Raw genomic sequence first — 22,489 nt, 5'->3', positions numbered from 1 at the left:
CTTAATAGAGCAAGGACAAGAGCATGTTGATAGCCCTAATGGTTTCTGTCATTCCCATCAGCATGGTGAGTAGGTCCCACTTGCTTTCTCCTGTCTGTAAATGTAGTGCTCAACACTGCACATTGAGGCTCAAGAACACTGGCTTCAGTTATTCAGAAAAGTATACCTGTCCTTTCCTTAATGTTTCCACCAACCTCTAACACAGATGTCAATCTCCCACTATTCTCATGAATCTCAGGAAGGGGAATGCATTGAGGTGCATAGAAAGAAACATATGCATAGTTTTCTGGGTAGCTGAGAATAGGTTTTAGTATAATATTTAAAATGTTATAGAAACAAAGCTTTACTGCTTGCCAGATTAAAAGAGTTTATTTGAGTCAGAATAGAAGAAATGTTAACATGAATAATTTTCATGGCAAACTGTACTGCAAATCAATGGTACTATGTCTGCAAGCAGGTATTTTTATCTTCTGGGCCACATCATATTCTCCGGAGTTCTAGAACTGATGAAACCCTTGCTAAGCTTGTGGTAAAAATATTTGCTATTATTCAAAGTATAAAAACGTAATACAGGGGCTGGGAAGTTGGCTCAATGGTAGAGCGCTTGCCTTGCATGCCTGAGGCCCTGGGTTCGATTCCTCAGCACCACATAAGCAAAAGGAAAAAAGCCAGAAGTGGTGCTGTGGCTCAAGTGGTGGAGCGCTAGCCTTGAGCTGAAGAGCTTGAGGGACAGCGCCCAGGCCCAGAGTTCAGGCCCCATGACTGGACCCAAAAAACAAACAAACAAAAATAAATAAATAAAAACGTAATACATGGGCTGGGAATGTGGCTTAGTGGTAGAGTGCTTGCCTAGCATGCATGAAGCCCTGGGTGTAATTCCTCAGTACCACGCAGACAGAAAAAGCCATAAGTGGTGCTGTGGCTCAAGTGGTAGAGTGCCAGCCCTAAGCAAAAGCAGCTCCGGGACAGTACTTAGGCCCCGAGTTCAAGCCCTAGGACTGGCAAAAAACAAAAAACAAACAAACAAAAAAATCAAACCAAACCAAACAACAACAAAAAGACATAATACATAAAAATTTCCAGGTAATAAGAGGTACTAAAGTTCTTATTTTTTTAATAATATCTTGTCCATCAATAAAATTCTTAAAAAGATAACTTTTGGTGAACATACATAAAATACAAGCATCTAAGTGCAGTGCAGAGATAAACTCAGGAGAAAATGACAAACCTCTAAAGGCCTTTAAGAATTAGAATTTGTTTTTAAAATAACTGCAAGGTTAGAGGCAAGAAAAAACCACATTAAAAAGGAAATGATAAAGTGTTCTTTTTGGCTTTGGCAGAACTGGTAAGGGATTATTTTGGCAAAGCTCTTTCTCATGCACAGGAAGGACATTCAAATGTGAAGCCCTGTGTGTCATCAGTATGTCCAATACTGTCTCCTTTGTAAGGCCCACATATAGCAGAGATACTGACTGGAGAGTACTTGGCTAAGAAGAGCTTTATTACTGAACTACAGGTACAGCTGAAGATAGAAAAATAAACTATCCAAAGAACTCTATCAAGAACAGAAAGGAGTTCACACTATGCAAAAGCTGGGAAGATGAGCTAAATGACATAAACAAAACCACATACAAATTGGGACAGAAGCACATGTTGTTTTTCCTCATACAAGAAAAAGAAGAAAGAGCAAGAAAGTATATAGTCATGTTTTTTGTCTAAATCGGGCCATGAAGAAAGCTGTAGTTATAGCAACTGATAGAAATTTCTCTTGTGTCCAATTTATTCTCAATATGTGAGAAAGTAACTGCCTCTAGTCAACCAAAATTGCAATGAAAGAAACACTTGGAAGTGAACTCTGTAGTAATATAGAAACATTTTCAATTATGTTTTGGAAAAATAATCCATTAAACTTTGGTTCCATGTTTTAAGGAATACTTTTTTAATATACATTTAAAAATTGTTACTAAGTTACATAGTACTCTGAAGAAAATGTTGAGCATCCTTCTACTATCATTTCTTGCCAACTCACCTCAAAGAGATGCTGTAAAGGATTGGACTGGAGTTTCTCTTCATAGCCAAATAGTTTGAAGCCTGTTCCCAGAAGACCTACCATGACAATCCATATATAAAAAATTATATAGTAGAATAGATTAACATACATAAAGATCAATCTCTATTAATTATATAGCATTATATAATAACGCTAACATTTTTTTTCACCCTTGGTAAAGATGTAAACTTTAAGAAGTATTTTTTTGTATTGAACACAAGAATATACTGAATTACATATTTCATACTGCAACTTTATAGATTACTGAAATCACAACCACATTCAGTTTGATAAGACTGTGAACTCATCAAAGGCAGGGGCCAGGACTGTTTCTTCTCTAACAGTGCCCAACACCATCCAAGTTGATGGTAAGAAAACAAACACTGATGAAAGCTCTTCTGTGAGGCAACAGGAATTAGTGAAAATAAACTACTAGGATTTCACACTTTCTTTAAACTTGTAGGTGTTAAAAATAAAACATTAAGGTATACTTATTGTTAGAATATTAATTCTTAAACAAATTATAGGAAAAAGATTTTGATTAATTCTCTCATTCAAAGTAGCCAATTGACATAAATTTACTCTCCTTTGGATATATGTCCAATAGTGGTATGATGAGATCATAGGGAAGATCTCTTTTAGGCCTTTGAGGAATCTCCATATTGTTCTTCAAAGAGGCTGCACTACTTTACATTCTCACTAACAGTGAATTTTCGATCTTTGATAAGTACAGAGATAATATTAATTTGAGCCTTTAAAAAGTACTAAATGAGGGCTGGAGCCAGAGCTCTGTGGTAAGAACACCTGCCTTGCAAGCATGAAGCTCTGTGTTCAAATCCTGATATTGCAAAACAAAAACAAAAACAAAAAAAACCATGATAAATTAAGTGAGTTCTACATTAAAAAAGTACTATATAAAAAAGTACTATAAAAAAAGTACTGTAAGTGGCACTGTGGCTCAAGTGGTAGAGTGTTAGCCTTGAGCTGAGGCACAGCGCCCAGGCCGAGTTCAGGCCCCATGACTGACAAAAAAAAATGAGGTTTGTAAACTAGGATTAGAAATTCCTAGGATAAAACTGCGAATATTTTTACTAAAAAACTCAAGAACTTCATACTGAGAACTTAAAAAAATTTATATTAAGAACTCAAGAAATTGGGCTGGGAAGGTGGCTCAGTGGTAGAGCGCTTGCCTTGCATGCATGAGGCCCTGGGTTCGATTCCTCAGCACCACATAAGCAAAAAGAAAAAAGCCGGAAGTGGCGCTGTGGCTCAAGTGGTAGAGCGCTAGCCTTGAGCTGAAGAGCTGATGGACAGCGCCCAGGCCCAGAGTTCAGGCCCATGACCGGACCCAAAAAAAAAAAAGAACTCAAGAAATTAAAAATCAAAAAACAATTCTATCAAAAATAAGCAAACTGAACACATAGTTCTTGAAAAAAAGAATTACAAATGGCTAAGATACACGAAAAAGTATTCAACATTCCTTAGTCATAAAGGCAATGCAAACCAAAAAGTTCTATCTCATTCTAGTTAGATTTGTAGCCATCAAAGAAAACAAAACACAACAAATGTTGGTGAGGATGTGAGGCAAGAGGATCTCTAATTCACTGTTAGTGGGAATGTAAAGTAGTGCAGCCTCTTTGGAGATCCTCAAAGGCCTAAAATAGATCTTCCCTATGACCTCATCATACCACTATTGGATATATATCCAAAGGAGAGTAAATTAATACAGCAGAAAGACACCCTCATATTCATGTATAGTACAACAATCTCTCTATATATTCATCTATATTGCAATTAGATCAACAGAGGTGTCCAAGACCAGATTGACAAAGAAATTGTACTATGTGCAGTGTACACACACACACAATTGTATAGCCATAAGAAAATGAAATCATGTGATGTGCAAGAACATGGACACAACTGAGGACATCTTGAGTGAGACAAGTCAAACACAAAAAAAATATTGTATGTTTTCACTTATATGTGGAAGCTAGGCCTAAAAGACTTGTGTACTCATTGACAGGTATTTAAGTATAAATATCCATATATACTATTAGTTAGAGGTTAAACACAGAACATGAATCAAGCTTAGAGACTATTCAGAAGATGGGGGAAAGGAAAAATAAAGAGAATCAATAACTATGTAACATATCACAGGTATATATGAGAGCAGCACAGAGAAACTCAACAAAAGCTGATGATCAAAGGAGGATGAAAGGGAAGAGAAATGACTGGGCAGGTGGGACTAGCAAAAGTGGGTATGCCTGGGGAGATGGGGGAGAATAAAGACTGAATACTTCTGAAATAGACTTTTCAAACTATGAAAATGAAACAAGGACACCTGCTGGAAACACTATGTCCTAGAAAGAGGGGTGCAGGGAATCTGATAAAGGGGATCAATACAGCATTACCATCTAAGGAGATTAAATAATCAAATCCCCACCCTGTGTAAGTGATGTAAGTCAATAAAAATTTATAAATATACTAAATTTAGAACTATGTAAACTCGTATTGGAAATTCTTAATACAGACTATACTATTTATATTCAGACTTTACTAAAAGATTATCATAATTTTAGTTTAAAAGGATATATACAGCCTGGACCAAAAGCAGTAATTAAGCAGCTTTACTATTAGGAAAAACTAATGTTTCTGTGACTATGTTAGTTACCAAACTTCTGATCCAAAGACTTCCACGATACTCAAAGTGGAACATGGGTACACACAATACTTTGGAGCTTAGATATCAAGAGAGACAACTAAAGCTGTGTTTGCTTTAAAGCAAAACCAAATATGATTATGACTCAGGGTCCTGGGAGCAGGATATATATAAAGATGCCCAATGTGTTTAAAAAAAAAAACAGAAATGGGAAAAGGAAATGCTATTCCATTTAACATTCAATCTAATACATGTTCAAAAACTAATTTTGTACTTAGGACCCATCTGCCAACTTTCACATGAGGATGGCCGAAACAGCAAAATTACAGTTCTTCATAATGATTATTATAATGGAAATGCTGACAGATCATTAACCAAAGTAGTACTTTAGAGAAAAACTACTATCATAAACCCTGAGGTTAAAATTCAATGAAAAGCATAATTGCATATTTGCTAATGCTTGTAAAATGTCTAAGTTAGTGAAACTAATACAAAGTGGACACCATCTATTAAGTCTGACTAGTGCCCAGAGCTTTGACTATCAGTTGCTGAGGACTGCCACTGAATTTTCAACATACAGGGCATGTTTTCTGACTCTTTCTCAGTGAACAGTAAGAGTACTGGTAACAGGTCCAAGTTCTAATCATTTGGGGGTCTGAAAAAGATTTTTGTAAGCTAAAAAGGAAAATATTCATAAGAAGGACATGCTAAATCTCTTCTCCAAATGAACTTTTGGAACCTGTCAATTCACCACACTTGCTAAAGAACATCAAAGATCAGAGAACTTCAGAGCTGGCAATGTGTACTACATACTTTTGTGTACATTCTAAAATATTATCTAGATCCCTTTAGGATTAGCTAATCCTAATCCTCAGGCCAGAATCTCTCTCTCAGTGCCTCTGATGTGCTGGGTATCGTGGATACAAAAAGAACTAATAAAGCCTGTATCTTGAATGAACATTATCACCTAGCAGGTGAGAGAAGCACACAAACAGAAGACTGTAACAAAAGCTTCCTCAAGGAAAGGTCACATGAGAAGCTGGGCAAGCATGTGTCTGGGTGTCAGAGAATGCTATATTTATAGATTGGCACTACGAATGCATCTTTTTTTTTTTTTTCTTTTTGGTTGGTCATGGGCAGGCACTGTCCCTCAGCTTTTCAGCTCAAGGCTAGTACTCTACCACTTGAGCCATAGCACCACTACCAGCATTTTCTGCTTATGTGGTGCTGAGGAATAGAACCCAGGGCCTCATGCATGCAAGGCAAGCACTCTATCACTGAGCCACCTTCCCAACCCTAGGAATGCACCTTAAAACCTTAAAGAGTTGGTGTTGGGCCTGGTGCCAAGGGATCATCCCTGTGACCCTCATTACTCAGGATGCAGAGATCTGATGACTGTGGTTGGAAGCTAGTCCCACAAGCCCTGAGTTCAAGCCCCAGTACCAATATACACATGCACACACAAGTTTGTTTCATATGCCACCAGATTTTCACTACTATAACAACTCTGCTCTCTGACATCTCTATGACCAATTTACGTGAGCTAAGATGTTGAGGAAACATATCTGAAATAATCTGTGCTACTCGAAAGTCTAATGCTTGGGCCTCATTCTTTGCCTGCGACCCTTACCCTTACTACTGCAGAGTTCAAAGGGAAGCCAAAGTATCACATTTCATTTTTCTCTGGGCCAATCTCATTTCACATAGGATGGCCTAGGGAGGCTAGACCTCCCTACATTTAAACATGGCAAGGCTGTGGCTGAGAAGTGTATGTACATCTAATCTCTCCTCTGTATTCTTGCTCCTACATTTAACCAATATATATGTTACTTTTCTTTTTTTTTAATTAAAAAAAAATTTTTTTTGGGTCCGGTCGTAAGGCCTGAATTCTGGGCCTGGATGCTGTCCCTCAGCAATTCAGCTCAAGGCTAGCACTCTACCACTTGAGCCACAGCGCCACTTCCGGCTTTTTCCTTTTGCTTATGTGGTGCTGAGGAATCAAACCCAGGGCCTCATGCATGCAAGGCAAGCGCTCTACCACTGAGCCACCTTCCCAGCCCATGTTACTTTTCTTAAAACCACAAAAAACATATTTCTCAGGCCTTGTTCTAAATATGAGACATTTAAATAAGAGAAGATTGTGGGCTGGCAATGTAGCTCAATAGCAGAGTGTGTGCTGTCTTTACTCGAGGTTCCAGTTTGATCTTCAGTACCACGAGAAAAACAGGCAGGGCACAGTACTTTGTAAATATTCTTTTCAGATGATCAAGTTACATCACCTTAAAAAAAAATTAAACCTTGAGATGAAGTGGAAAAAAAAAAAAAGCCTCAAACATACTTACCAAATTGCATGCCCCAGTCTCCAAGGTAATTTATTCTTGTTACTCGATGTCCTAAAGCTTCCTTAAGATTTGCTATAAAATTTCCTAGTAATCAATAAAATATTTATTAATTTTGTTAGTTACTTTGCCTTATGTAAAACCTACTCCTTCTGTGGTATCAAGGTTAACATAGAAAATTCTTTTCTTTTTTCTTTTTGTCAGTCATAGGGCCTGAACTCTGGGCCTGGTCACTGTCCCTCAGCGCTTCAGCTCAAGGATGGCGCTCTACCATTTCAGCTACAGAGCCACTCCTGGCCTTTTCTGTTTATGTGGTGCTGAGGAATTGAACCCAGGGCCTCATGAATGCAAGGCAATCACTCTACCACTGAGCCACCTTTCCAGCTCCAAGAAAATTATTTTCATAAAATTTACCAACTTAATTTTTTTTAACTAAAAATTCATTATTGTGTTTTCCTTTGTCTCATAGAAAGGAGGAAGTTATTCCAAAGAACTCATTCACAAGAACAGAATTTTCATCATTACTAAAGGGAGTTGGGAACACGTTAGGATAACTGCTATTCCTAGTTAATTCCAAGGACAGGAAATAACAGAATCATATTGATTAACAAGAAAGATAATGACTTGGCTATACCCTAAGAAACTGAGTCACACTATTCTAAGTAACTTACACAATCTCCTTTCGATCACTAATGACTTTCTTCTCCACGGCTGCCCCTCAAATGCACACAGAGGTCCAAGGTCATCACCTTGATATTTTGTTGATACAGATCTGACATTCAGCATCTGCTGTCTTCCATAGTGCAAAGGCTAGAAGTCTTGTGGTTAGGGTCCAGAAGTTTTCCAGGTTTGGGCAATCAAATGCATTTTTTTTGTAAGATTTGGAAGGGAAGTTACTTATGTTTGGTCCACCTGTCTTGCTAGTACTATTCAAAGAGGTTCTACTTATTTCAGGCCTCTTCCAGAAGACAAGACACAAACAGTGGCAGTTTCCAGATTGTGGGTATTGTAGCTTAGGCCTAGAATGTGATGAGAATGACAGCAAAGAGCCAGGAGCTCCCTTCACAACCGAGTTCTAGGGTTCAGTTTTAAGATTTTTTTGTAATGCCAGATTAACTCAAACCTTCTTTGTAACAAAGTTGTTAGGACAGCTGTTGGATATCATCCTTTTCTGCTTTAAAGAGGAATGGCTTTATTTTCTTCAAATAAATATCACCAACACATAGGTGGAATTACTACAGCTACTTTCTTTGACATCTTTCCTGTTTGTAGTCCATATAAGTTTCAGCAACAGGAACTACTTCTTCAATTGTTACTCATCTTGTATAACTTTTTCTTAGTACCTTATTTCCTCACAGATCCAATTAAATGTTGGACCCTAGTCTTTGGAATTAGTTAGCTACTGGCTACAGTACCTACTAGCCATGTGATCTTAGAAAAGTTAATTGCAGTGTCTGAACTTCTTCATTCATAAGACAGTTAACCAGGGCAATAAATACTCTCTTCTTGGCCCAATATTTTCCTTAACAAATGTAAAAACCACTTTATCATGCCATACCCACCCCCTTACACATTCCTTTGCTTTTGACTTGTGTAATTTTTGTTATATTTTTCTTTTTTATTGTGAAAATACCGTATAGAGGGGTTACAATTACATGGACAAGATAATGAGTACATTCCTTATCAAACATTGATATATTTCTTATATGTTTTTTCTTCAAGCCTTTTCACTTCTTCTCATAAAATAATGCTCAAGAACTCTGTGACAAAGACAACTATTTCAATAATCTATGCCAGAGTACTAATCTGTCCAGTTTTAAATATACTCAACTATGGGTTAAATGACTTCTTCTTGAGCATGCAATACACAGATTTCTACCTACATTGAAAGCCAGATTAGAGGAGACAAACTCCAAAGTCTTTTCCAATGCTAATTATACAATTATAACTTGAGTTTTAAATGTTTGAAATACACAAGCATTTATATACAGAAGCATTAAAGCTATAAAGTACTAATCGTATCTCTCTTTTTTAGAACAGTCCAGTTTTGAAATAGTTCTTGATGAAATTTGCTTTTCTAAAACAAAATATAGGGACTGGGAATGTGGCTTAGTGGTAGAGTGCTCGTCTAGCATGCACAAAACCCTGGCTTGGATTCCTCAGTACCACATACACAGAAAAAGCCAGAAGTACAGCCCTGACTCAAGTGGTAGAGTATTAGCCTTGAGCAAAAGAAGCTCAGGGACAGTGCCTGGGCCCTGAGTTCAAGCCCCAGGACTGGCAGAAAATAAATAAATGAAACAAAATATATTATATAAACAAAAAAAATCTAGAAGGCTACTACCATTCCCACATAACTTTTCATTTTCGTTTCTCAGTTCTTCATGTGTTTTCAGAAAATTAAAAATCATAACACATATACCAGTTAAAACAGATTTCTGAGTTAATCTTTTGCTTTTGAAATGTTTTAATTTCTAAACCACTTTTCTCATTTTATGCAATATTTAGTTAATGCTAGGTTCAAATCAATTGAAACTTTTTTCGTTTTTCTTCTGTTTTTTAAACATTAAATTGTTAAACTGTAGTACAACATATTTTCCCAAAGGCATGCTTAGCATTTTCTATGAAAACAAACACTTACCTATGATGGTGGAACGCAAATGTCCAACATGAAATTTTTTGGCAACATTAGGTGAGCTGAAAAAAAATTTGTAAGACTTTTTTTAAAGTTCTAAAACAAAGAGTTCTAGGAATGGATTGGGTCAAACCTCCACAGGCTGACATATTAGGAACCTTTGATAATTTAGAGCAAAAGTAAGTTAAAGATTTCAAATTTAAAGACAAATTAGAATTAAGAGAGAATTGATCCTGTGATTTATGGTGAGTACCATAAACAGAAGTGGCACACTTTTGAAGCAAATATTTTTAAGTATTATTAAAAGGATGAGTAAGCTGGGCACTAGTAGCTCATGCTTATACTTCTAGCTGTTTGGGAGGTTAAGACTTTGGGAATCTCAGTTCAAGTTCAGAAAAAAGTTCAAGTTCATCAGACTCCTTTGCAATAAAACTCTGGGCGCGGTGGTGGTGCATGCCTGTTAGCTATCAGGAAGCCTAACACAGGTAAATTGTGCTCAGCACATGCCCAGCTCAAGCCCAGCCAAAAATCTAGACCTATCTCAAAAAATAAGGAGCAAAAAAATCAGGGTACTTGTAGATTTTGAACTGTACAGAAAAGAATGCCTTAGCAAAAAAAGTAGCAGTAATTAGTTTCAATTCTTATAGCAAATTCATGATGGATAGCAAACTATCCCAGCCCTTTACTGCAGATCTGACTAAACACATAATAATTCACACTCTTTATGAGGGAGGCACTAAAAATTAGCTACAACAGACTTTTGGAATCTGCAGGTATATGGGTCCAAGGACAGCACTGAGGAAAAAACCTTGAATGCCTAGGATACAGACTTTAATCACAACTGAGACTGGGACTAAGAGCTTCTCTGCATCAGTTCAGCTGAGTGTTCAAAACAGCACGCGATAAATCTGGTGTCACAGGCCTGTAATTCCAGATACTTGGAAGGCAGAGACAGAGGAAATGGGAGTTATCAGCTGCCACAGGGACACCCTGCTTCCAAACAGACAGATGAGGTGGTATACACCTGTAATGACAGCCACTTAAAAGAGGCAGAGGCAGGAGGATCACTGTCAGAGATCAGTGGGAACAAAAAGTATAGGACTCAATCTCATAAAAACAATGAGCAAAAAGGGGTATGTGTGGCTCAAGTGACAGATGCTTGTTTAAGTGCAAAGCTCTGAGTTCAAGCCTCAATACCACAAGAAAAAAAAAAAGTAGTCTACTCTTGAACCTGGAGAGACTTTGCTACTTACTTTGTTTAGCAGAATGTGACCTGCTTTTAAGATTGGATGTTTTCACTCTATCTTAGAGCCCTGAGCACCTTTGTAGAGAGGTCTTGCTCCATTGCATTGGATACATGTGGACAGGGAAAGATGCCTGGCCAGATAGGCCAATAGGCTGCCTTAGATTTAGATTTCTAACTTAGTAAAGCCTTCAGATGAAGAAAGTTATATAAAAGACTACAGGCAAGTAAGAATCATTGAGTTAAGGCCAACCAACAACCATTTCCTGCCAGGTTTCTGTATATTGAAGTGGTTGTTGTTTTTAAAGCAGGACTTAATGAATTTTCTCTTAAGACATATAGGAATTATTCTCAGATACTTAATTCAACTCTTTTACTTTATTAAAAAACTGCTTAAAACTTTAAGCCATTTTTTCTCTTATCATTAAAAACATACCACAAACACAACAAGGCTTCGTTATATGGTAATCAGATTATGTTTCTAACAATCAGGACTACAGACATGGCCTAGTCTTGCAAACTTAAGGATCTGTCTAGCAAATATAAGAACCAGAGTTCAAACTCCAACATTGCCCAGAAAAAAGAAAAGAAGAAATGGTTAAGTAATTCAGAAATATTGTTTTGATTAAAAACAATAGATTACTGGAAATTAAATTAGTGTTTTGGTTCCAAAAATCTTTATTCTTTTAAATAAATATTGAGGAACCCAAAGAAATTTTGTTCATGAGTAATGTATAACAATATTTACTGCATCAGACATTAAAGTTGGAAAGTGTAAAATATTTATTCATAAGGCCTCTCAGAATAATAAAAACTGTGACTCACTATTCCTGCTGAATGAGCACTATTCCTTTGTGCACTTGAGAAGTTGTAATTCATCATTTAATGATAGCAGAGTATGTACTACCTGCCGTGTGAGTTTCATGCAAGTTACTTGAGTTAGCTCATCTAATAACTCACAGATATTCTCTGTTTGGAAAGTGATGGAAAATTTCATTTTTCAATATTAAGATAAAATTAACTTAAACCTAGCTAATTAAAAGTGGTAAATTAGAGCTTAAATTCTGTTCTATCCCAAAGGTCTTGTTACACACTCTTATAAGAAGTTTTACAATTTGAAAGCTTGATCCTATGGATACATGAGCAAATTATGGGATTACAAAAGTACTAAGACATTTACTCAAATATTACTTCATTTAAAAATACTTAGTATGATAATAAACATATTACTATGCCATACAATGCAAGTTTGCTAAAATGAATTTTTAAAAGTGAGTGTTCCTTAATTTAAAAAGAATAAAACATAATCACTAGTGAGTTTAATATCTAAAAAATTATATTTTTAATCATGATCATGATTTAATGATCATTCACTATGATTTTAAGGACATATCATTGGTTTCCAAATGCATCCCTAATCAGTTGGACTCATCAAGTATGTAAGACAGGTAGGCACTCACCTGAAGTCAACTACTATATTCCTCTGGGGAAGACCAGCAAAAAGTTCACTTTTTAATCCATATTTTGAGCCATCTTTGATTACTTGTTGCAGCACAGCCTGAAAAATAAAAGTAGAAATGAATGGTGCAAAAGCCTTGTTTTCTTAATTACTTTGTTACTGAGAACTAAATGCTGTTAATTGGCTCATTGCACTAATCTCCCTTGTAGCCCAGGAGAACAGTCCTAACATGAGGTGACACTGATGCTCCACCTGTTTATTAGGGCTATTCATCCCTCCAGATGAGGAAACAGGAGCCAGGAGTTTTGATAGATTAAGCAACTATCTGAAGTCCCACAGTAAAGAGTAATGACAAAGCCAGAATCAGCACTTAATATTTATTGAGTGTACATTGTATTGCAAGGACTGTGCTAGGTATTTAATTCACATAGCAGCCTTGGAAGTACTACTTTTGTACACAGGGAAAGAAAAGTACAGAAAAGGTTAAGTAACTTCCCCCTCCCCTGCAAAAAAAAAAATGACACTGCTATTAAGTCACATAGTGAAAACTTCCCCTAGCTCTCAGTGATTATGTTAATGAATTTCTGCTTACATGTTGTTTTTATGATACTATAGATCACAAATAATGATAGAAAATGAATAACAAAAATTAAATGCCTATTGGCTCTACAAGTGAAAAAGAAATCTCAAACTTTCAAAAACATATTCTAAGCAAATTTTCAGTTAGTAACAGAACTGTTATATAATACACATATTCATCTTTTTATTACTGGTAATGAGTTTCTCAAAATGGTTATGTTTTAAAACTACTTTGAAACTTTTTATCTATTCTAAATTTGGTTTCGTTTCACTAAGGATATTTTGAGTTCATGATAATGAAGAATTTTAGTATCAGAGAATTGGTTAAGATGATCCCTAAATGGAACAAGCAGAAAAAAAAACAGCAAGTAGTAAACAATACATAACAATCAGAATTTAAGAAGCTGAACAATGAAATGTCGATGAAGGAGGATTGTGAGCTTCAGGTCAACGAGGGCTACATATAATGAGTTCCAGGCCAGCTGGGGATACATACTAAGACCTCAATTGAGAAAAGTGGGTGAAGCAGGAGTAGGAGAAGGAAGCATCTTGATGTTAGAACCAGGTTAAGTTAAACAACTAGAATATTAATTAGATCAAAGAAAAATGAAATTTAACTGAGACAAACAAGTCTTAGGTAACCTGAGAAACGTAGATACAGACCCTAGGAATGGGACAAACTGTGGCCTGGAATTTACTGAAATCTGCGAAGTAAGAATAAGGACAAACTTAAAAGGCAGAATCTCCTTGTAGAAACTCCAAGTTAGTAATTAAAGGGAAATTCCAGAGATAGAGGTTTGAAGTAAATTAGTAAGTTAAATGCCAGGTTACTGGAATTTGGTAGATAATAGTGAAACTCAGAAAGAGCCAGGTTTGATTTTGGGGTGTGATAAGGAAGAAATCTGAAATGTGGTTTTTGCTCTGAGGACTTACTACTTTGCATATAGAGATTGTAGTTGCTACTTTACTAACTTGCTTCTTTGATGGAAAGATTTAGGATAAGGACTTTGCCTTGTGACAATATGGCCTTGGTAATTGAAATGACTGGAATTGTAATCACCATTTTGTGATTCATGGAAACTACACATAACTGAATGAACAGCAGATCTGCTCATTGTCACAGGAAAAATATATCATAGGGAAGTATGAATGCATCTGTGCTATATGTTATCATTTTGTTGTATGCCAAAATACTAATAATTCTGATTACTCAAAACTTAAAATTTTCTACATGTGGCTCCATTATTTTCAAGCCTTACATAGTGGTTATTTGGGTCTAATGAATTTTTCAGATCACATCAAGAAACAAATTGAACATTCCTAAGGAACTTGTTACTGATTTTCTGCTTTAATGTAAAGCAGATTCAGATCCTCAAAGCTGCAATAGAGAATTTCCATGTAAGCACAATTAGCTGCACTTGAAAGCCCTCACTCTTGTGCCTTCATTGAGGGTGGTGGTACACAGGGTTAGAACTCAAAGCTCAATACTTGCTAAGCAGGTATGTCATCAAGTGAGCCAGATCCTTCTAGCTCCTTTGTTTTTTGAAGAGAATCCCTTGTTTTTGCCTGACTGGCCCCTGACTGTGATTCTCCTACCTATGGCTCCTCCATAGCTTAGATTAAAATGAACACCATTAAGCCGGCTTGTTAGTTGAGAGGTAGACCTCAATAATTTTTTGCCCAGGCTGGCCTGGAAGATGACCATCTGATCTTCATTAGCTGCAATTACAGGAGTGAACCACTATGCCTGTAATTTTTTTCTTTTTGAGAGTATTGCTATGTATGCAAACCTTCTTCTGGAGTGCTGGGATTATAGCAATGCAGTACCACAATCAGATGTGGAAATATCTTTGATAAGCAATCTAGTAGACATCTATAAGACAGAGAAAATCCTCTAAGTTTGTTAACTATAATAAATTATAAAAACTCATAGCCATTAAAATATTAAGTTGGTCACTAGTGACTCACACCTGTAATTGTAGCTACTTGGGAGGCCGAGAACAGGAGGATTGTGGTTTGAATCTAACCTGGGCAGAAAAGTTTTAGAGCTGGGTATCTCAATAGAGACTATTCATGAAACAAAGTTATCTAGTATCTACCACATGCCAGGCCCTAAAAACTAAAAGTTCATCAGTAAGAAAGACATGGTATGAATGGGAATTAGAATTGAAAAAGTGGCATTAATCAAATAAAATGCTAACTATAATTTGTTCTGTACAACAGGTAAATAATACTGTGAAAACTACAAATGAAAAGATAAAAACACTACTGCCAAGGAAGGTCCTAAATATATGCAACACTCTACATTCAATCCCAGCATCACACATGCACATATATAATCAAGGAAAAAAAAATATAATGGTTAAGTAGCTATTAACTTGGAGCAGTACTCTAGTACAGGGCACAGTATGGAAACAATGATTTTTCAGGCTGGAGGAAGATCAGTGTGGCTAAAGTAGAATGAAAGCACAATGGTCAGATAATAACTATCTCTTACCTTTGTTAACAGTTCTCGGTTTATTTTAAAATTTACTGTCCTTGGACCAGTGCTGATTTCACTCACCACTGTATCACATTTAAGCTGAAAAGACAATAAATGACATAAAATAGGTATGTTTTATTACAGCTGGATCTTGACTTTGGCCAGTTTCTTCAGTTTCTACATTGGACTTGGAAAAACACATTTTTTTCTCCTGACTGCAATTTTGTATTCAATCTTTCCTCTTCCTTTTCTTCACCTCAAATTTTCCATCTATCACAAAGTGACACTGTATCTCATCATCTTTAGGAAAAGTCCAGAAAATGACATTCTGTCAGTGCCTCTGCTAAAAACTTTTGCACCAAGACACAGAAAGTAATTTATGTTTTATTTACTAACCCACTAGATATTCAACTCCTCGATAAACCTATGAAGTTAATGATACCTGTCATCACTGAAGAGCCACACTAGTCTTTGACAAATTCCAAGAAATAAGGGAAATGGGTTAAATATTCTAATTCTACTATGGATATACTTGCTAATAAAAATGAGAAGATTTTATAATCATATGTTGCTGGCTCACACCTATAATTCTAGTTACTCAGGAGGTGAAAACTGTGAAGCTCACAGTTCAAGGCAAGCCTCCACAAAAGTTGCATGAAACCTCATTTCAACCAACAGCTGGGTGAAGTGTCACAGGCCTGTCATAGTTATGGTGGCAAGCATAAAATGGGAGGATTTCAGCCCTGTATATCCTAGGCAAAAAGCAAAATCTACCTCAGAAATAACCAGGGTAAAAAGGGCCAGGTACATGGCTCAGGCAGTAAACAGGAAGTTCTGAGTTCAAGTCCACATAATAATATAAAAAAAAATATTCAGCTACCCAAATTCCATTTTTTTTTTTTTTTTTGCCAGTCCAGGGGCCTGAACTCTGGGCCTGGGCACTGTCCCTCAGCTCTTCAGCTCAAGGCTAGTGCTCTACCACTTGAGCTACAGTGCCACTTCCAGCTTTTTCTGGATGTGGTGCGGGAGAATCTACCCCAGGGCCTCATGCATGCAAGGCAAGCACTTTACCACTGAGCCACCTTTCCAGCCCCCAAATTCCTTTATTATACGAATTCTGTAAGTTTTCTTTTCTTTTGTTTTTGGCAAGTAGAGGTGCTGAGATAGGATCTCATAATGTCAGGCACACTGGTCATGAACTATGCAGCTCAGGCTGGTCCTGAACTCTTGATGCCTCTATCTGAAGCTGCTCAAGTGCTAGGATTACAGGTGTATGCTGCCATGTCCCAGCTGTTGTCCCTGAGCTCTTCAGCTCAAGGCAAGCGCTCTACCGCATGAGCCACAGTGTCACTTCTGGTTTTCTGGTGGTTAATTGGAGATAAGAGTCTCATGGACTTTCCTGCCCAGGCTGGCTTTGAACTGTAATCCTCAGATCTAGCCTCCTGAGTAGTTAGAATTACAGGTGTGAGCCACTGGCATCTGGCCTTTACAATCTTTTTAATTGTTCTTTTAGAATACAATACCCATCAGAAAACTTACAAATGGAGGTTAAGTCATCTACTTCTTATAATGACTCTATGTCTAATCATTTCTTCTCTTTAATGCTCTTAGAAACTCATTTTAAAACTTGTTACCCACTTGTCTACTTTATCAAGCTTTTTCAAAATTCAAACACTCAACCAGCTTCAATGTGTAAAATTAATCAACACTTCAGCTCTCTTGTAAGTACTTAATAAAAAAAGTGAACAATACCAGCTCAAGAGAAAATGCTTCAAAAGTAATTTGAAAAATTGTTGTAACCTCTAGTATATGGTAAAAATGAATTTAAATGGTATCTTCCAAGATTCTATAAACAAAGAAACACTAAGGAATTCATGCTAGTAGAGCTATTTTTCCCCCTTTAACGTCTAAGGTCATGAATAATGTTAAATAGAGACAAAATACCTTCTCTGCCAGTCTCTTGGCTTGAGCTTGAATATCTGGTCTTGAAAGGTCACTGTTGTTTTCCAGTAAAGAATCCACAGAAAGCTGAAAATCTGCTACTTCTCTAAAGACAGACATTGAAGAGAAAGGGATAATGTCACCTTACAAATATTTCTAGTGTGTAAACAACTGCTAATCACTGTGCTAACCACACTAACACCATTTTATCAGATGTTACATATACAAAACTAAAGGTAAGGGAATTAGTAATTCCCTACTATTTACTCAGAATTTTTTTCTTATCATTTAAATCTTCCCAAATTGCAATTTTATTCTATTTCTCAAATAGGGAGAGATTTAAAATTAAATTTCTCCCTCTTGGGTCCTGCTGCAACTAACAAGCAGGGTTAAAAAAGCCCAGGTATCTAGACTTCTTTTAAAATGCTGCATCTAACTTAATGCTTGCTACTAGTGATCTCTGAACATGAAAGCAAAAGTGTTTTTAAAATGTAATTTGAGTTTCAACATGAAGGAGGGAAGAAAAGAGTATCATTCTTAATACTCAGCTCAGAGGTTCACTAAAGAACACTGCCAATTGTACTTTTCTTCCAGGTGAGGATAAAACTGTAAAAATAAGCCCAATGCAACCCATCAACAACAGTAATACTGCTTTATCACAGTTGTTATCCTTAAGAAGGGAGGGGATAGAGTCAAAGTGTATCAGTGACTTGAACAGTATTTGTAACATTACTGAAACAAAAATCAAGTCACAAAAGTGAAAGAGGAAGATAGAGATTTGACAATTTAGAAGACCACTTTCCATTTTCCCTACTAGTTTTTCTGTAGGTTTGAAATAGTTCCAAGGTTTACATTATTTCCCCTTCCCTATAAAATATTTTTAAAATCAATGAACATCTGTGTTAACTACCCACACTAATATCTGATGCTCATGAGCAAAGTACAAACTAGGCAGAGTAAGATGTATCATGGCTAACTAGTCACATAACATATTCTGGAGGGGCACAAGTGACCTCTTTCATATCACTCATAAAATTCAGGAAAATGACTAAAATCCCTGTGTGACTTCTGATTACCATCCCATTAACAAAACTAGTTTACAATGACCATTAAGAATTTTCCTGGGCCTGTTGACCTCTTGAGCTACTTAGAAGACAGAACTGGATCAAAATTTCAGGCTGGTGCCACAAAAGATGAGTGAAATCCTATTTCAATCAATAAGCTAGGTGGCCCAAAACTTTGATCCCATGACATAACAGTACTAATATCCTTATATCTTCTCTAAAGTTAATACTGAAATTCTACATTCCTGACATTACTATATGGCTGACAGTACAGTCATCTGCAGGGGAGCTGGTTCTAAGACACATTGTGGATACCCAACTCCCTAGTCACTCAAGCCTATTATATAAAATAGTGTAATGTTTGTATATATCCTACATATATTTTCTGTATACTTTAAATAAACTCTGTATTGTGTGTAATGCCTAATACAGAGTAGATGTTATGTAAGTCATTGTACTATATTGTTTAGGAAATAATGACAAGGAAAAAAAGTCTGTACATGTTTAGTGTAGATGCTCTTTTCTTTGAGTATTTTGACCAGGCAGACTATGTGAGATACTGGGCTGGTGGAGAAACTGCATTTTATCCTAGTATTGAAGTTTCCCACTCAAATGGTAAGTATCAGTCGTGCTAACTAAACTCACAAGGAGACAGATATTTCCTTGCTGCTAAATACAAAAATCTATGAGTAAACAATTCTAACAAATGCTTCCTTGTAAATAGTCTAAAAAAATGAAAACAAAACTATGTAGAAGATAAATATGGTACAAAGTATTCAGTCTTTAGTAACTTCAAAAGCCTTGAAGTTATCTCTGTTATGCAATTAAATACTAATTTCACTGGTAGTATAGCAAACACAAAAATTAGCACATATCAGATTATCTAAAATGCAATTTTTTTGGTGCTGGTCCTGAGGCTCACTGTCCATAAGCTTCTTTTGTTCAAGGTTAGCACTCTACCACTTAGGCCACAGCTCTACTTCTGGCTTTTTTTGAGTATTTCATTGGAGATAAAGAATCAAACTTTCATGCCCCAGCTTGCTTTGAACTGTGATCCTCAAATCTCAATCTTCTGAGTAGCTAGGATTATAGCAATAAGCTATCCATGCTCAGCTACAAATTTAATTTTATTAAGTCAATTGGAATTGGTTGAATATAATAAAAATGTTTATAATTAACTTTAAGGACTAGTCTATAAATAGAAGCCTAACAAGTGGGTTTTTTTTTTTTTTTTGGGTCCAGTCGTGGGGCCTGAACTCTGGGCCTGGGCGCTGTCCCTCAGCTCTTCAGCTCAAGGCTAACCCTCTACCACTTGAGCCACAGTGCCACCTCCGGCTTTTTTCTTTTTGCTTATGTGGTGCTGAGGAATCGAACCCAGGGCCTCATGCATGCAAGGCAAGTGCTCTACCACTGAGCCACCTTCCCAGCCCACAAGTGGGTTTGTTTATTTTGTTCTGAATTTGAACTCAGAGCTTCGGCATTGTCCCTCAAAAAGGCTTGTTTTGCTCAAAGCTAGCACTTTACCACCACAGTGCCATTTTCTGTTTATGTGGTACTGAGGAATTGAACCCAGGGCTTCACTAAGCCACATTCCTAGTCCCTTTGGTTTTGTTTTTTGAATTGCCAAAAAATTAAACATTTCAAGCTTAATATTTTAAGAAATATACTGCACTTAACTCTTTTTTGGAAATTGGAATTGCAGATATTGACTTGATCAAGTTTTCTGGCGGAAGATCCAAAACTCTGGAAAGCTGAAAAGTCAAAAGAAACAAAACAGGGCACAAGACTGTTAGACATATTGGGTAGATTGAATGGAACACTACTTAACACAAAAGAAATAAACTACTGATATATTTAACAACAACTAAATCTTAAATGCATCATGCTAAACTAAAGAAGCCTGAACAGAGAATTCTTTTGTTGTTATCAAAAAAACCAGAAAGAGAATATACATTTCCTTTGGCATTCTGGAAATTCCAAAACCATAAGGATTAAGAAAAAAATACATGGACGCCGGGCGCTGGTGGCTCACGCCTGTAATCCTAGCTACTCAGGAGGCTGAGATCTGAGGATCGCGGTTCAAAGCCAGCCCGGGCAGGAAAGACCGTGAGACTCCTATCTCCAATAAACCACTAGAAAACCGGAAGTGGCGCTGTAGCTCAAGTGGTAGAGCGCTTGCCTTGAGCTGAAGAGCTAAGGGCCAGCGCCCAGGCCCAGAGTTCAAGCCCCATGACCGACAAAAAAAAAAAAAAAAAAAGAAAAAAATACATGGGAGTTGGAGGTGTGGCTTGGGTGGTTAACGTTAACCAATGAGTAAAAAATGATACTGGCTGCCAAGAGTTAGTTGAAGGCTAGGAAAGGGTATAAACATAAAAGTACAGAGGAGGATTAAATTTTATGTTTGTAAATTTAAAAATTAAGAAAAATTTTATGGGAAAAGATCAACAATGAAAATTCAAAGATAATCTTCATTCAGAAAGTTTTGGAACCAAGAAACTTGAAACTAGAGGGAAAGGGATATGGGGGTGGGGAAATGATGGAAAGCTAAACTAATCAGGATGCATTGCACACCTAAATGGATATGTTAAACTGAAGCCCCTTGAACAACGATTAGGCATTTCTATAATAAATGACATATATGCAACACACATATATAACTTATTTCCCAGAACAGCAGGAAAGTACAATAAACATTATCCCCCAACCTATGTTAATTTCCTCAAGACCAAGTAAGACTAATCTAACAGGACCAAACTTTTCATAAAACTTCATTCTAAAACCAGGCTGTCTTACTGACAAAAAAAAAAATGAGCTTCAAAAGCTTCAATAGAAGCTTTACAAAAGGCACAAACCATCTTGTAAGATGAAAATTTAGTAATGAACGGAAAAGGCATTGGAGGCATTATTTATGGAGGGAGTATTCTGCATGTAGATGGTAGTTATGGCTCTCCAACAATGTGAATGCAGTTAGTGACTATAAGTTGAAATGGTTAAGATGGTAAACTATGTTATATGTATTTTCCTCACAATTAAAAAGAAGAGCTGAAAGAAAAAGTGAAAACAGATTAAAAATCTGAAAACCATAGCCAGTGGCTCACACTCTTAATTCCAGCTGAGGGCTGAACTTCAAGTTTCTCATCTAGCCTGAGCAGGAAAGCTCATGGAACTCATATCTCCAATTAACTACCAAAAAAGCTGGAAGCAGAGCTGTTGGCCCAAGTGGTAGAGGCGCTAGCCTTGAGTACAAAAGCTCAGGGACAGAGCTCAGGCCAGAGTTCAAGCTCCAGGAACACCGCTCATGCCCCAGCAAGAGAGAGAGAGAAGTCTGAAAACTTATTTGAAGTTTTTAAAATTAATTTTTTTGAAATTTTTTAAAAAGTTAAACTTTTATTAAAAAAAACAAACCAAAAACAAAAAGGAGGCAGGCACTGGTGGCTCATGCCTATAATCCTAGCTACTCAGGAAGCTGAGATTTGAGAATCATGGTTCAAAGCCAATCCAGGCAGGAAAGTCCAGGAGATTCTTATCTCCAGAAGTGGAGCTATGGCTCAAATTGGTAGAGCGCTACCATTGAGCCAAAGAACTCAAGAACAGCACCCAGGCCCTGAGGTCAAGCCCACAATCGATTAAAAAAAAAAAAAAAGAAAATTTTAATAACTGGAAACAAAAGTATGATGCAGAAAGAAATGAGATTTTTTTAAAAAAAACAAAGATTAAAGCAGAGAAAAAAAGAAAGAAGAAAAAAACTTGGAATGAGATAATCAATCCAACCTTAGAAAAGCTGGGGTCCCTGAAAATGGCAGGGAAGTAGGTAAATATATAAGGACAGAGACAAAGTACAAAGCCACAACTTTTAAGTAGATCTGAGCAGCCTCATCTGACTGGGCCCTAACAAATTCTAACTTAAGAGCCAGAGAAATACATCAAAATCTCTCTCTGATGACTACTGGATAAGATTCTCAGAATGTGAACTACACCTGACAGACTTCCCTGGCCTTTAGCAACACTAAAGCTCAAGAATGTGACAGCCTTAAAAAC

The 22,489-nt window shown here is 36.7% G+C and overlaps 1 protein-coding gene across 1 annotated transcript in view; it reads right to left on the bottom strand.

Moving 5' to 3' along the window:
- The window catches only part of Rars2 (arginyl-tRNA synthetase 2, mitochondrial), a 41,856-nt gene that overhangs the window by 17,456 nt on the left and 1,911 nt on the right, over positions 1–22,489 (bottom strand). The window contains exons 2-8 of the mRNA XM_070010669.1: positions 20,129–20,202; positions 17,391–17,493; positions 15,462–15,545; positions 12,387–12,484; positions 9,690–9,745; positions 7,052–7,135; positions 2,030–2,106 (exon numbers count right to left, since the gene is read on the bottom strand). Coding sequence (XP_069866770.1) covers positions 2,030–2,106; positions 7,052–7,135; positions 9,690–9,745; positions 12,387–12,484; positions 15,462–15,545; positions 17,391–17,493; positions 20,129–20,202 — 576 coding nt within the window. The remainder of the gene's footprint in view (positions 1–2,029; positions 2,107–7,051; positions 7,136–9,689; positions 9,746–12,386; positions 12,485–15,461; positions 15,546–17,390; positions 17,494–20,128; positions 20,203–22,489) is intronic.

Source organism: Dipodomys merriami, unplaced genomic scaffold (assembly GCF_024711535.1).
Source record: "Dipodomys merriami isolate MVZ:Mamm:240054 unplaced genomic scaffold, mDipMer1.0.p SCAF_8, whole genome shotgun sequence".
In the NCBI taxonomy this organism is placed as follows: Eukaryota; Metazoa; Chordata; class Mammalia; order Rodentia; family Heteromyidae; genus Dipodomys; species Dipodomys merriami.
Note: the sequence above shows the minus strand (reverse complement) of the source record. Positions and strands in the feature narration are given on the sequence as shown.